Raw genomic sequence first — 15,088 nt, forward strand, 5'->3', positions numbered from 1 at the left:
AAAATGGTTTATTCTTTCTCGAAATAGGACAACCTATAGTAAACATAACCATTTGCGCCTTTGATACTATTAGACTGTATCAAAATACTTAGTTGAAAAATGTTTGGAAGAAAAGCAATATGTATCAATGTATATTCCCTGGGGGTGGAAAAGGAATTTGCCCGTTGGTTATTAAACCAGTAACACTGAGAGATGATATATGGTCAGAGTCACTGCTGCTTATAAGCTAATGCTTTTTGGATGCAAGAATCATTGCCAGTAGTCAGAAAGGGCAGAATAGCTATTGTTAGGAACAGATTATTGTCACAGGAAGGCATTATATCACATTTCTAATATACGATGCATTTCAAAACTGGTCCTGAGTTAAATAGTGAAGGAGGCAAAGTTTGCCTTTCAACACCTTCAGTTTTATAATTCTGCATCTCTCCCTCCTCCCCGTGATTCACTTAACAAGCATCTTTTGAGGATCTGCTATTTGCCAGGCACTGTGTTAGGCACGTAGGAGGCAGTGATGAAGAGGATGTGATTTCTACCCCAGAGACGTTCATATTGAGTGGCAGAGCCGGGGATGTAAACAATTAGGGGCTTTGATAATATATACTCATAACGTTTAGATTGATAATGAAAAGCCCTGAGCCTTGTGAGGAAAGGCGCTGAATAAATAGAAAACGTGGCCGATGCTGTTGTTATGATACCGATCAGTCGTGGACGTGAGTTCCAGCCTAGGGCAGAGAAAGAATTTGGTTGGCCCTAAGAGACATTACGCTCTGCAAAAGGGCGAATTTTAATAACAGTGAAAATGATACCTTAATCCTGTTCTACCTGCGGCTGTGACTGCTCCTGCCATCAGCCGTAGCACGTGGAAAAAATCGGTGGGTAGGTCAGTCTTTGGGATGTACGGCTGTATTTTGGACTCAAAGACTCTGCTGCTGAAGCTAGTGTTTCTGCTTCAAACTAGGTCTCTGGCCAAGTCCCCTTTTGTCTGCAAAGGAGAGCACTTTTGTAAAGAGAGAAACTAAAACTGAGATTCGAGAGATACTTTTCACTTCAGAGTACAGTGGAAATGTGAAACGTAGGCAATAATTTGCCTTCCCGGCTTGTGGCATAGAGAAGCTTTTATGTCATATCGTCTGAAGCAGCTTGATCTCAATACTGTGAATTATATTTTAGATCGCTACCAAATTTTTGGAACAAGGAACATGCCACTCAGCCTCAGGTGACTGTGGTTCTCCATCTCCTGGCGATGAGAGTGCCCTTTTTCATTCTCATTCTTTCCCGTTGCAGGAATGTCATTTTTCTCTTTTTAGCTGTACGTTATTATCTAGCAGCCACATTGAGCTCTGTCCACAAAACGTTATTGTGTAAAATGGCCATTTGTGAGGCAGAAGATATTTAATTGTGAGCAGAAAATGGTTTAATCCACCTTCTAAACACCCCCAGCACTTTGGAAGATTTATAAAAGTCTATTTCTTTCAAACTGTGAATAGAATTATAATTAGAAAACTGAGTACTTCCATCTTCACTGCAAAATTTGGAGTCTGTGATAATCTAGAAGAAGAGTTGGCAAACTTTTCTTGTAAGGAGCCAGCTAGTAAATTTTAGTCTTTATAGATCAAGAAGCAAAATTGAGAACATGATGTATATACTTATTTCACTTCAATATAATCAATCAATATAACATGAAAGGGGGCTTCCCTGGTGGCTCAGTGGTTAAGAATCTGCCTGCCAATGCAGGGGACACGGGTTTGAGCCCTGATCGGGGAAGATCCCACATGCCGCGGAGCAACTAAGCCCGTGCACCACAACTACTGAAGCCTGTGCACCACAACTGCTGAAGCCCGTGCACCTAGAGCCCGTGCTCCACAACAAGAAAAGCCACCGAATGAGAAACCCGCACACCTCACCTCAGTGAAGACCCAATGCAGCCAAAAAAATAATGATAATAATTAAATTTATAAAAGAAAAAAATATAACATGGAAGGATGCTCAACATTGCTAATCTTCAGGGAAATGCAAATCAGAACCACAATGATACATCACCTCACACCTGTCAGGATGACTATCATCAAAAAGAACACAAGCAACAGATGCTGGCAAGGATGTGGAGGAAATGGAACCTTTGTACACTGTTGGTGGGAATGTAAGTTGCTACAGCCACTGTGGAAAATAATATGGAGGTTTCTCAAAAAAACTAAACTAGGACTACCCTATGACCCAGCAATTCCATTCCTGGGTATATATCCAAAGAAAACAAAAATGCTAATTCAAAAAGATACATGCACCCCAGTGTTCATGGCAGCATTATATACAATTGTCAAGCTATGGGAACAACCTAAGTGTCCATCAACAGATGAATGGATAAAGAAGATGTGGTACACACACACACACACACACACACACAGGAATACTACTCAGCCATAAAAAGAATGAAATTGTGCCATTCACAGCAACATCAATGGACTTGGAGGGCATTATCCTAAGTGAAATAAATCAGGGAAAAGACAAATGCTGTATATCATTATATGCGGAATCGAAAATAATCTAAAAAATACAACAAACTAGTGAATATTTCACAAAAGCAGCAGACTCACGGATACAGAGAACAAAATAGTGGTTACTAGTGGGGAGAGGGAAGTGGGGGAGGAGCGATGTAGGAGTGGTAGATTAAGAGGTACAAACTATTATATAATAAGCTACCAAGATATATTGTACAACACAGGGAATCTAGCCAATATTTTATACTAACTATAAATGGAGGATAACCTTTAAAAATTGTGAACCACTATGTTGTACACAGGTAACTTATATAATGTATTGTACATCAACTACACTTCGATAAAAAAATAAAATATAACTACTGAAAAATGTAAAAGTTATTCTTAGCTCACAGGCCATACCAAAATAAGTGCTGGGCCAGATTTGGTCCATGGACCTTAGTTTGTCAACCCCTGATCTGGAATAAACTGGAAAGATATTCATATTAGGTAGTATTTATTGAGCATTTACTATGTGTTAGTTACAATGCTTAAACTTTTATATTCACTCTCTCTCTAATCCTTCCATCAATCCTCTGAGCTAGGTTTATTAGCCCACTGTCCAGATGAGAAGACTGAGTCCCAAGAAAGTTATGTAGCTTTTCCCAAGAAAAGTGGATGGCAAAGCCAAGGCTCAAACTTAGATTCTGTAAGTTGGATCATAACCGAGGAAGTTTATGGTTGGAGGAGAGAAGATTAGCAAGAGAACCAAAAGATGTAAAGAAGGAATGACTGATGGAGAGAGGGAGGTGGAAGCTACCAGTAGGAGGATGGCGATACCAGTGAGAAGAAGAATGAGCCCATAAGACGAGAGGAAAAGAGAAGTGTGTGTTCAGATGGTACCTGTTGGGAGTGAAACGTGAGCATAGAGCTTGTGGCAGCTTTTGAAGGAGGCATGTCAGGGCAGGGACAAGCCCTCTTAACTCACCCATCTGGTTACAGCCACTTGTTTTCCTTAGACAGATGTGGGAATTTTCTGAGTCCTGGGTTTACATTGTATGTCCTCCTGCCAGGACCGCACAGGGGTCACTGCTATTGCATTATCTCCTTAAGGGTTTTCAGATCATAGGGACTGCTCAGAATCAGACTGCTAACCTGGGATCAGCCAGGTGAATTCTCAGCAAAGAATTCTTTAAGACTTCTGAAGGAAGATATTTCCCTCCAGCCAGTGCCATGGTCTGAGTAGGAAGGTCTTCCGTCTGAGCCTGGTGCAAACCTTGTTTCCTTTTCGTTCACTCTTAAGCTGAGGGTACAGCCCTTTGGGGCTGTACCTTGATGTAGGAGTTTCCTTTAAGACATCCCATCTTGGGCAGACCCTGTTCTCTATTTCCTCTCCCTGGCCCCCTGTGCGAGGCGGGAGCTTGAGGGCTCCATGTTTTGGCTGACGTCATGGAGGTTGGCTTTGGTGCTCACTCGCCTCCCTGGATCCCTGGCTGTCAGTTTGTTTTGGCCACTGTGGCTTTATTCCTTTTCTATCAGCTCCTGTGATGATTTTTAAAAGTTATGATTTGTGTATATTATCCAGCATTGTAGTTGGTTCAATTGGTGAAGTCTTTTAGGGTACCTAGTCTGCCATCTTGGTGGAAGCAGAGTGTAATACATCTCTTGGCAGAGTGAAGGAGATGGAGTCTGGAGTGCTAAGACAAACTGGAACTCAAGTAGGGTTCCTGGGTGCAAAGGGAATTCTATGGCACCAAATCAACCTGGATTTGGGCTTTGCCTTTAGTTAAATAAGCCTATCATGGCAAGATTTAGCTGATGGGTTTGGAGGTTTGGTTTGAGTTGCCCAGCAGCTGTGATTAAAATAGGCATTAGTCATGTAGATCATGGTGGAGATAGAAATGGGCTTTGGAGTAAGATTCATCTGATGTTGAATCTCATTTTTATCACTTCTTTGGATGTTTGCAGCCTGGAATGAGTCACTGGTCTCATTTCTAGCTGCAGTTTCCATGTATGTAAAATGGTGACAATTATTCTTCGTTTTATAAAGATTGCATTGAAAGTTGCTGTCAGAGCCCTGGTCTAGAGCCAGGAGGTTTTGGAAAGCAGCAGAAAGTCCTCACACTTGGGTCACAGTGGAAGCCATGGAATCCTACCGGAGAGCGAGCCCAGCGCACAAGCTGGACAGGAGTCGGTAGCCAAAGTCACATCAAACCAAACAGACACAGACACCAGATCAGCTCAGGGTTGTGCCTACGAGGGCTTGCTCTTCCTTTTCTCCTTTCAAAGTATAGGGTGACTGAAAATGACTGTGCCCTTGCTTGCTATAGGAAAGATCAGGGAAGCATGTAGCTTCAGGTGACAGAGGTCAGGGTACAGAAGAACCCTCTTGAAGAATCCCAGCATTGTGGCAAAACCATACTTTTTCAAGGGGCAGAAGGTGCAGGGAAGCGGTCCCCTGATACTTCCCCTAAGTGATCCACAAGAGACCACCAATCCCCTGGCTTATTCTGGAAAGTCTCCCAGGTAGTCTCTACACTGTGGGAACCGCAGACCTGCTGAGCCAGGTACACAGCGATAGGATCAGGCTGTGTCCTGCTCTTGCATCCCACCTGTGCGGTAATCACATTCTTCCTTCAAGCTCAGGAAGAAGAGATGCTGAAGATGGGGAATTTCTTGATTACTTCTGTTTAAATCTTTGACAAATCTATTTATGTAAATCAAGCAGCACTTGGAGTGGCATTTCAGCTTGTAACATTGGATTTTTGAGACTTTATTGTTTCAAGGAGCTCAATAGTGATTTTTCAATTAAGCTTAAAGGTTTAACACAATAGATTTCTTTTTTCCCTTTCATGTAGCAAATGCCAAATAAATAATATTTCAAAGGAGAAAAAGAAATCTACTGCATGACTAATGTACTTAGATTCATTCATTGACCTCTTACTGTGAAAAAGACCTCTGCTGTCTGTCTTTTGAATGTGTAGGGTTAAGAATAAATGATTCGGTCCATGGTTGCTTGGATAAGTGCGCAAAGGTAAAACAGAAAAGAGATGTAGATTTGATACCATATCTATTTTGGATCTGTAGGCATTCTTAGAGAAAATGGCAGGTAGTGTAGAAATAGCTTTTGAAAATGAATTTGTATAAATTCAGCATGCTAATGCCAGAGACAGAAAATGTAATTCATTTTTAAATTCAGAGTTGTTTTTCTCCTTTATTGTTGCTTCAGGATTTAAGCAGGGGAAAAGGAAGGCAAGATTACATATTAAGTGCCTTTGAAAAATTAGCTTTTTGCCTTAATATTCCTTTGTCTTGGTGTCTGTCTGATGCATTCTTATCATCACAGAGATTAGGGTTTTTCACTGTCGTCAGAACAGGCTAAATATATTAAAAATTTACAGACAGTACTCAGAAGGGAAGCAAAATCGGCCTTGAGAATAGCTTCCATTGTATTAAAATCGAGGCTTTTCCTGGGAGTTGAGTTTTGTAGGTGAGCACAGCTCAGCTTTGTTGGGCGGTTCTGGAAATTGAGCTATTGCCTTTAGGCAAAGCTCCTGGATTTACAGGAAACTTGGATAGATACAGAATAGCCTTTTGAACTAGTCCTTAAGAAGTCCCCTTCTTGGGGTGATACAGACACTAGGGTTCTTCCAGACTTTCAGAGTAAGACAGGCACTTTCCTCTCATATCCTGAGCCACTTTTAGGAAAGATTCCCTCCTAGTTCAACTCTTCCTTGTTCATTCCACGGTCCTATGTCTATCACTACCTTATGTGGGAACTACTGAGGCTATAGAGATGAAGTAAAGATAATATGTGATGAGTTATCACTTCCTTTTTATTATCTCTTACCAATACACGTTTTTGGTACTTGGTGTCACCAAACTCTCGGAAGTATATGTTATCTGCATTTCCTAAAGAATTCCCAGAGAACGTAATTACCGTCGATTCTGGATGCTCTGTGATTAAGCTGGAGATTTAAATGTAACTTGCATTTTTGGAAGATCATGTATAGTAGAGAGTCATAGGAAGCTAATTTTCAGGCACGGTCGACTCAGTTTTTTCAGGGTTGATTATAGTGCATGTGGTTTGTTTAGGGTTCTATTTGTTCTTTTCCCTTCCTCTTGGTACTACCCATGGCAGGCAGACGAGGATCCAATTTTCTTGAGAAATTCCAAAAGTTTAGAGTAAGAGATGGAATAAAGGACAAAGACCAAGGTTGAATTGCATGTGGATTCCATTTCCAAAGAGTAGCACTGTTATGAGTAATTGAGAGGAGCATGTACGGACTGGAACCATAGAAAATGTAGAAAGATGGTAGAAGTCATCATTAGCCAGGTTCAACCATTATAACTAAAATATTGCCTTGAAATAGTCTTAGTTGGGATCAAAAATTGATTTGATCTCCTGTATGGGGAAAATACTCAAGACGGGGATATATAAGTATGATTGAGAAGGAAAAGAAACTGTATGATGAATTTTTAGAAAGTGGTATTTGTTCTTCTCTCATGACCTTCTCTATGTAAGGAGAAAGGAAGAAGGGTGAGATTGCTACCAGGCCGAGTTACTCCTTGGTATGGATGTGATGACAGAGAGATCATACCACATGTCAAGGTTTTTTGTACCATAGTTTTGAAGGCAACCTGGAGTCGCCTACATGGACAATGGTCAAGAGGGAGGGTTGGAACCATATCACGAGGAGCTATTAGGGGAACCTGGTGGGGCTGACTGTGGTCAGGGGCAGGCATGAGGACAGGATAACCTCAAATGTTTGTAGAGCGGTTAGATTTGCTCAGGATGGGCCACAAGGCAAAACTAGGTCTAATAGGAAGAAGGGAGAGAAATTTCACAGCTCAAGCTAAGAAAGGCGTTTCAAATATCCAGAGCTAACCAAGAAAAGTAGCTTTCCTTGGAAGGTAATGAGTGTCCCGTCACAGTTACATGTGCAAACAGGGGCTGGATGACCACTTGAAGGGGTTACTTGTCACGTCATTTAAACTTTATAAACTCTTTCAAATCGGAGATTCTAAGATTGCATGTTTAATGGTAGCAGTTGGGTGACCTAAAAAAAGGAAAAAGGTTTTCTTTTTTCTTTTTTTTTTACAAAGTCCTCATCTCACCTGGGGGTTTGGTTGCCTCTCTTGAACTTGTCTGAACACCAAAGTGGATTCTGGGGCATTCTGTTTGGAGGATCCTGAGCTGGGGAGAAATAAGATCTGCCTATGACTTCCCAGAATTTTTCATAAAAGAGGAAGCAGTGACTTCCCAGCTTGTAAACCATGACACTCTGGTTAGTGTGTGAAGAAGAGGGATAGGATTGCGGGAGATAAATGTAAGGGCTTCAGAGCTGCTGATTAGATCTCCTGTAAACATTGTAACAGTCCTTGAGAACACATTCATTACAAGTGTTTCTGTGTGAGTTTGAGCTGAAAGCACACGCGTTGATGAACACCCATGAGGTCCCTGAGATACAGTTTAATGTCTCATTTGGTGCTCATTAGACCACGGGAACCAATATGTCTTCAATTTAGAATGCTTCTACCTTGTGTGAAATTTAAAAAAAATCTTCGAAAAACAGATCTGACTAAGAATCATTGAACTGCTTTGAGCATTTTTTTCTTGTCCCGCTTGGATTTATTTTTTCTGGTTGCGATTAGCTTTGTTAGGACAATGCTGTTGAATTACAGAAATTACACGTAGTAACTCTTGTTTGCAGCTGAACTATGCAGAGACAAGACTTAGTCAATTGGAAAACTGTCATTGTGAGAAGACCTGTCAAGTGAGTGGACTGCTCTATAGAGACCAAGACTCCTGGGTTGATGGTGATCACTGCAGGAACTGCACATGCAAAGTAAGCCTCTTTGTACCTAAATGGACAGTTTTAAGAGGGCAGTTGTACAAATTATTGTGTAACCTGTTTCTTTATAATTCTGACTCTAAGAAGTACTGCCTTTTTACTAAGTGCCTATTTAGTAATTGGCGCAATTGTGAAGGGAAGCTGGAAAAGTGTCATTACAAATGCAAATTCTTATCAAGAGAAAGCAGATTTTAATTTCCAACACCCTCTAATATGATCTAACATGATTAAGAAGCTTACTGTTTAGAGGTTAGAGTAGCAGAGTAGCAGAGGGAGGAAGGGACTCCTTTGGTTTTCAAACCACCTAATGGCTCATTCACAACTTTTCTCTGCTATAATACCTTTTAAAAAGGTGGTTTAATTAGTTTCTAGGTGTTTTCATTGTATTTGACGACGTATCCATTTTCTGTTTTAGAGAATTGCAGGATCCTCTGACTTTCTTTCAGGTTATCCATTATTTGTATGTACTATTTGATCTGTTTCAGAGAATTATAAGAGGCTCCCCCAAATTAATATGGAAACCCCGTTCAGTTGAAATTATTTGATAACTATCTGAAGAATGCCATTGTTTGTCTGCAAAAATACAAAATGATTGTTAGCGCTTCAACAATGGTTGACAGGGTCTGCAAAAGGTGTTATTTATGTTCTTGTAAAAAATAGGCTTTTCTGTTTTCTGCCTAATCTACTTAGTCCACATGGGCAGGTGGAATAAAGCCAGTGATGTATATTAGAAAAGTAACTGAGGTGGCATGGGTTCATTTGGGCTGGAGAAAATTCTTTATTTGGGATCCTGGAGTGGACTGGGAGTTTCTCACACTGCTTCTGTTTCCCTGGTGAGCCTTCTGGGATGAGATGTGAGCTTTTTGCTGCCGAGCTCACTTCTGCTGAGATTCCTTTCCCTGTTGTTCCTTCCTCAGAGTGGCGCTGTGGAATGTCGAAGGATGTCCTGTCCCCCCCTCAACTGCTCTCCAGACTCCCTCCCTGTGCACATTGCAGGCCAGTGCTGTAAGGTCTGCCGACGTGAGTACTAACTGAGGGTCGGGGTGGCCCTCTGTGCTTCGAGATTGATTTATTCCCCTATTTTTCTGGCCCCAGTTGATTAACATTGATGAAAGGAAGTCCTAGCAGTTGATATAATAATAAATGTATGATAAGAGTGGCTATATTTTAATCACTTGTGACGTGCAGACACTTTACATAGGCTATTTTTTGTTTTAAATCCTCACATCAACCTTAATAATTATTCTTCACATTCTTATGTAGAGGGAACTGGTTCACAAGTATTAAGTCACTTGTCCGCGGTCAAACAACTGGTAGTGTTTGGAGTTGCTCCGTAGTCAGGACTCCAAGGCTCCATGTGCTTTGGTCCCCTCATTTTGATTGATCAAGGGCCACACTCTGTGTTTCGGCTCTCTGAGGTCTTGGCCAGGTTTCCTGTTATTAAAGGGCCTTTGTTAGGAATTTCTGGATTGAACTTCAGTTAAAATATTGGAACAATTTCCTTCAGAGTTGGCTGGTCCAAATTATATAATGATTTAAAAATCCTTTTCCCTCTGAATTGCAAAGGACACTCTTTCAAATGAAATGGTGAAACGAACACTGAGACAACCAGGAAGAGTAAAAGCTGTGATTTAGAATGATTGGTATGTGCCAGTTACTATTTTAGGTCATTTCATTCTATTAGCTTATTGAAACCACTGCAATCTTTTAGGTGGGGATTATTTTTATCCCTGTTTTATAGGAAGCTTGGGGAAGATAATTTACCAAGTTTGCAAGGCTGGTGAGTGACAGAGGTGAGATATAAAATGAATTCTGTCGGACTACAAAGCCCAAAGTCTTTTTATCAAACCATATGCTCTTCTTTGAAAAAGGAGCGTTTAGGTTACAAATGTGCCATCCGATGGATAATTTTCAAGACCATTTCTCTACCAAAAAAAACCACCATCATCACTAGGTCTTCAAAACACAGTGGTCTAGTTTTTTGTCAAGAATAGCATGTCACCTAATATGACAGTGGAAGTGGGGATAGCTGGTCTGTTTGTATCAGCCCAATCTTTTTTTATACTCTTTCAAAAGGAACTTCGGAAAATGTCTTCTATTTATGGTTGGCGCGGTACACCCATTACTCTGGAGGGCTTACGCAGAGTTGATCTAAAAGAAACTTTCTTATTTCTGTTCTAAGTGCTTTTGGAAGTCATGTCTGGCAATACAGATAGATCAGGGGCCCAGATGTTGAGATTATAGTTTGATTCCATGATGGAAAGATAGTTTTTAGTAGCCATAGATTATTTTTTTCTATCTTGATATAGTCAATATAATAGAGGAAGAAGTTGAGAGACTTAGGAATTTGTTTAAACAATATGAGGTACTTTTAATCTATTACTTTGAGCTCTGTGGATAGATCTGTGAATGCTGTCTCTTGGCAGTTGTTGTTCGGACATGGGAGTAGGTGAGTTCTTCAGCTGTTTTTTGTGTTAAGCTTTTGATAGTCTACTTGTAAAAGTGATGGAACATTTGAAAACACATAAGGGTAAAGGTAAAGATGGAAAAATCACCCATAATGCCACCACTTGGAAACAAACACTCTTGAAGTTGTAGGGGATTTGGTTTTTTAAAACTTATGTTTTGTGGACAATTGAGGTCTTATGCAGATAATTTTCACCTACTTTGTTGACTTACCACCATTATCACTTAAGTGTATTACTATCCTTTAAAAAACTGTATAAACCTCATTTTAACGAGCTTCCTAGTGTTCCACCCTTTTGCTGTTGCATAACTTATTTAATTATTCCCCAATTGTTGGAGAACTAGGTTGTCTTCCCACTTTTCACTATTGTAAATTACTCTTCAATAATGTGTTTCTGAGGACACATTTTTGTATTTTATGTTTTCTTAAGGTAGAATTCTCCAAAGTAGAATTATTAGGCCAAGAGACTGACATTTTCAAGGCCCTTGATATATATCATCCAATTATCCTCTCACTAGAAATGTGTGGGATAGTCATTTTTCTTTATTCTAATTTACTGGAGAATATTAAGTTTTAAAAAACATTTCAGCAAGTTACCCGATTTTACCAAGATGCTGGTACATGAGCTAGCTAAACCATCAGTGTGCTTTTTGCCTTTGTTTGGAATTGATAGCAATTTAGCGAGGTAGAATGAATTTTCTCAGCAGCTCAGATCGGTAGTTTGAGATGTTTATAGTTTAATAAAATGGTAATACAAATAAATGCTTAAGAACACTACTCAATTATCATATGACCCAGCAATTCCACTCCTGGTCATATATATGGAAAAGACTAGAAGGGTGAGATAGGGAGGGTGGGAGAGAGATGCAAGAGGGAAGGGGATATGGGGATATATGTATACGTAAAGCTGATTCACTTTGTTATACAGCAGCAACTAACAGAACAATGTAAAGCGATTATACTCCAATAAAGATGTTTTTAAAAATAAAAGTAAGCAGGAAAAGACCCTCTAATTTGAAAAGATATAGAAGTTTTCAAATATTTTCACATCAGGTAAAGGATGGAAAATATTTCCTTTGGTTGTCCCTTTCAGATAAGATTTCCCAAGCTACTCTCTGGGTTTGGGTGGGGCAGCGTCCTAGGGTTTCTGAGAAAAAGTATTGATTTGATTCAAGAGCCGATACATGAAAGCCGATTGTTTTGTGTGCTCGTTTACTAAGTGTTCATCCACTCGTCATGGCTTCAAGGAGCTGTAGCACTTACAGATAAGGACATCCATGTGGCAATAGGAAATAACCTGGTCTAAGTGTTTAAGTCTCAATTCATTATCTGAGAAAAGTACTTTATTTTGATCAAAAAAACCAATAAATCAGGCCATCTCCAAGAGCACGGCAGTTTTCATAATTCCTGATACTAGGCTCTTCCTCCATCTTTTTGGGAGCCATCAGGGAAAACTCAGGAGAGCCTTCTAGATTCCTTAGCTATGGGCATGGAAGTCCAGAAAGTAGTGCAGGAGTCTCATTCCTCCAACGTTTCTTGGGTGTCTGCTCTGTTTAAGGAATTGAACATACCTAGCTACGCATTAGAATCCCCTGGTGAACTTCTTAAAATAGAGTGTCCCAGGGCCCCTCTCTGACCTGCTAAATCGGAATCTCTGGACAGTGGTGTCCTAGAATTAGTATTCTTTTGGTAGATAGATTTGGGAACCATCAGAGATGGGAGAGAAGGAAAAGGATGGAGAGGGAATCTTGAGCTATGCAAAACAGCATTTACAAAGGAAGACAAGTTGCAGAAGGACAGGGAGATAGTCTGTTAGGTGATAACAGGGTTTCTGTAGGTGAGAAGTAGAAATACGCTGCAAAGGCGGGTTGGGGATGGATGATGATGATTGTATTCCACTGAATTCGTTCAGTCATCCTTACTGAAATTCCCTGCCAACTCTGTTCTGTCCTCTGGTTACAGCAACGGGCACATGTGGATCATTCATTCTATGTCAGACACTGTTAAGCTTTTCTATGTGTATTAATTCATTTAATTCTTCCAAAAACCTAGAGTCATAGGCTCCACTATGATCCCCATTTTATAGATGAGGAGGTAAAGCACAGAGAGGAGAACTAACTTGTCCAAGGGCTCTCAGCCTTGGTGGAGCCAAAATAAAACCCAGGTAGTCTGGCTCCAGAATTAATGCTTTTAACCTGTCTCCTCTCCCCACCTGCTGTCCAGGGAGATGTATGCCCCATCTCATTACAAGAGTAGTGTGCAGTGTGTATGCTATGTAAGACGCAAGGGTAGCACAGAGAAGGGAGTCATTAATTCCATCAGAAACTTGGGGGTGTGTGTGTTAGGAAGACTTCATAGGGGAAGGAATAGCTGAGTAGGGTGCTGACAGATGAATAGGAGTTTGCCATGTGGACAAGGTAGGTAAGAACACACCTGCCAAAGGGAATTGCACATGCAGAATCATGGAAGTAAACACAGCGTTTGGGGGGCTCAGAAGCAAGCTTTTGAAGCAGGGTTGTGGCATAATCAGAGAAATGCTTTGATAAAAGCCCCTGTGTGGGGAGAGCTGGAGGCAGGGAGCTGGGTGTGGGATTCAGGCCCATTTGCAGGTGGAGGTGATGAGGCCGGCAGGCAGGTAGGCACAGCCAGGGGACATGGAAAGGAAGGGATGAAGCTGAGTGATGGCCAAAAGACCTGGGGCAGGGTAGGTACTCTGTAAGCATTTTTTTTTTTTTTTTTAACGTGAGACAGATGAATCAGGGACAGAGCATCTGTAAGGGAGAAGTTGCCAGGTTTCGAACAAGAGCCTGTGGGAGACTCATAGTGTGATTAACAGAAATAAGGCAGGTGGAAGAAATGGCTTCAGGAGCGATACATTCTGTTCGGTATAGGAGAGTTGGAGATGGCTGAGGGACAACCAGTTTGACGTGGGCGTCATGCTCAGAGAGGTGGTATCTGAAGCTAGGTCTGTGAACGAGCTCACCGAGGGAGGGTAGCTCCTTGGGTGTTGAGCTTTTCTGCTCTGCCACTCTCCTTTAAAGTGTAACACAGAGCGTTGATTTTGATGTTCTCAGCTGCTGAGTGCCAAGGGATGGCTGGTGTGTACAGATCCCTAAATAAAGGCAGAGCACATCCACATCCACATGTGACAGGGGTGCCAAGTGGGGCCTAAAGGTTGTTTATTTACCGTGCACCCAAATGGCAGAAGTGCCCCTCCATCGCACTAGAGAAATCAGGCTCGGATTTGAAGGGCCAGGTGCCTGTGGGCGCAAAAAGATACAACTGCATAACTCTTTCTGTAAATCCCCGGTACCTTTGTTTCTGACATGGTGGAGAAGTGTGTGTCGGTGCCGAGTTTCAATTTCATCGTCGGACACTGTGAAATGGTCTCGTTTGCATGTCCCCAGTGTGATGTGAAGGGCTTCAGGTATCCATTTACATTTCTACTCATACTAAAAGCTGTTGGACTGGCATCCCAAGTGCCCCAGCCGCAGGTATCGGAGCCTGACTTACCGTCTGCTTGAATTTCCCAGATATCAAAAATAAGCCTTTTGGCTGTAGATCAAGAGGTTAGATAATGAGGACTGGTGTTAGGCATACGGTGGGGCTGGGAAGGAAGGGCGTCGTCAGAGAAGTGGGGTGAGGAGGAGGAAGCAGGGGAAATTCTTGTGACCTTCAGTGGTGATGCTGAAAGCTGTCCTGAGATAACTTTGGAGATACTGATATTGTAATCGTCCATGCATCCTGCATCAGTGCCGAGGCTGTGAATGGCTGAGGTACACAACATCGTGTTGATGTCACTTGCAGCCCCTAAGGCACCCTGCCATGTGAAGACATGAAGTTCAGTGGACATTTAATTTTTATACCAGACTGGTAGATTTGAGGGATGGGTGTGTCCCTGTGTGTGGTGTGAATGTAAACAGTAAGACACTCCTGTCTCCAGATCGAAGTTCTGGGATGAGTGTCTATCAGAGGATGAGAGGAATCGGGCGAATGTCTTCAGACAGGGTAGCAAGTGTGATCCTAACATCATGGGGGTGGCAAGGTGCAAAAATAAGGAAGGAAAGTCTATTTCTTTGCTTCCCACCCTGGGCCAAGGAGCAGATGGCAGATTTGACAGCCGTGTATTTAGCAGAACTGTCACTCTGGAGCAAGCCATCTTGCCAAGTTAGCAGCAGCTGTGTTTGGGAGTGTGGGAGTTTATTAGGCAGGAATTTCAGGCTCTTGGAGGTATGGTCTCCCCATGCAAGCAAGTAGGGGAATCCACGTGATCATTAGGACCCATGAGTCAG

General features: G+C 41.6%; 1 protein-coding gene across 3 annotated transcripts in view; it reads left to right on the forward strand.

Moving 5' to 3' along the window:
- NELL1 (neural EGFL like 1) overlaps positions 1-15,088 on the forward strand; it is an 844,123-nt gene that overhangs the window by 186,046 nt on the left and 642,989 nt on the right. For all 3 annotated transcript variants that reach the window (XM_024764657.1, XM_024764658.1, XM_024764659.1), the window contains 2 exons: positions 8,189-8,323; positions 9,247-9,349. In XM_024764657.1, coding sequence (XP_024620425.1) covers positions 8,189-8,323; positions 9,247-9,349 — 238 coding nt within the window. The remainder of the gene's footprint in view (positions 1-8,188; positions 8,324-9,246; positions 9,350-15,088) is intronic.

This window comes from Neophocaena asiaeorientalis, unplaced genomic scaffold (assembly GCF_003031525.2).
Source record: "Neophocaena asiaeorientalis asiaeorientalis breed wild unplaced genomic scaffold, Neophocaena_asiaeorientalis_V1.1 scaffold230, whole genome shotgun sequence".
Taxonomy (NCBI): domain Eukaryota; kingdom Metazoa; phylum Chordata; class Mammalia; order Artiodactyla; family Phocoenidae; genus Neophocaena; species Neophocaena asiaeorientalis.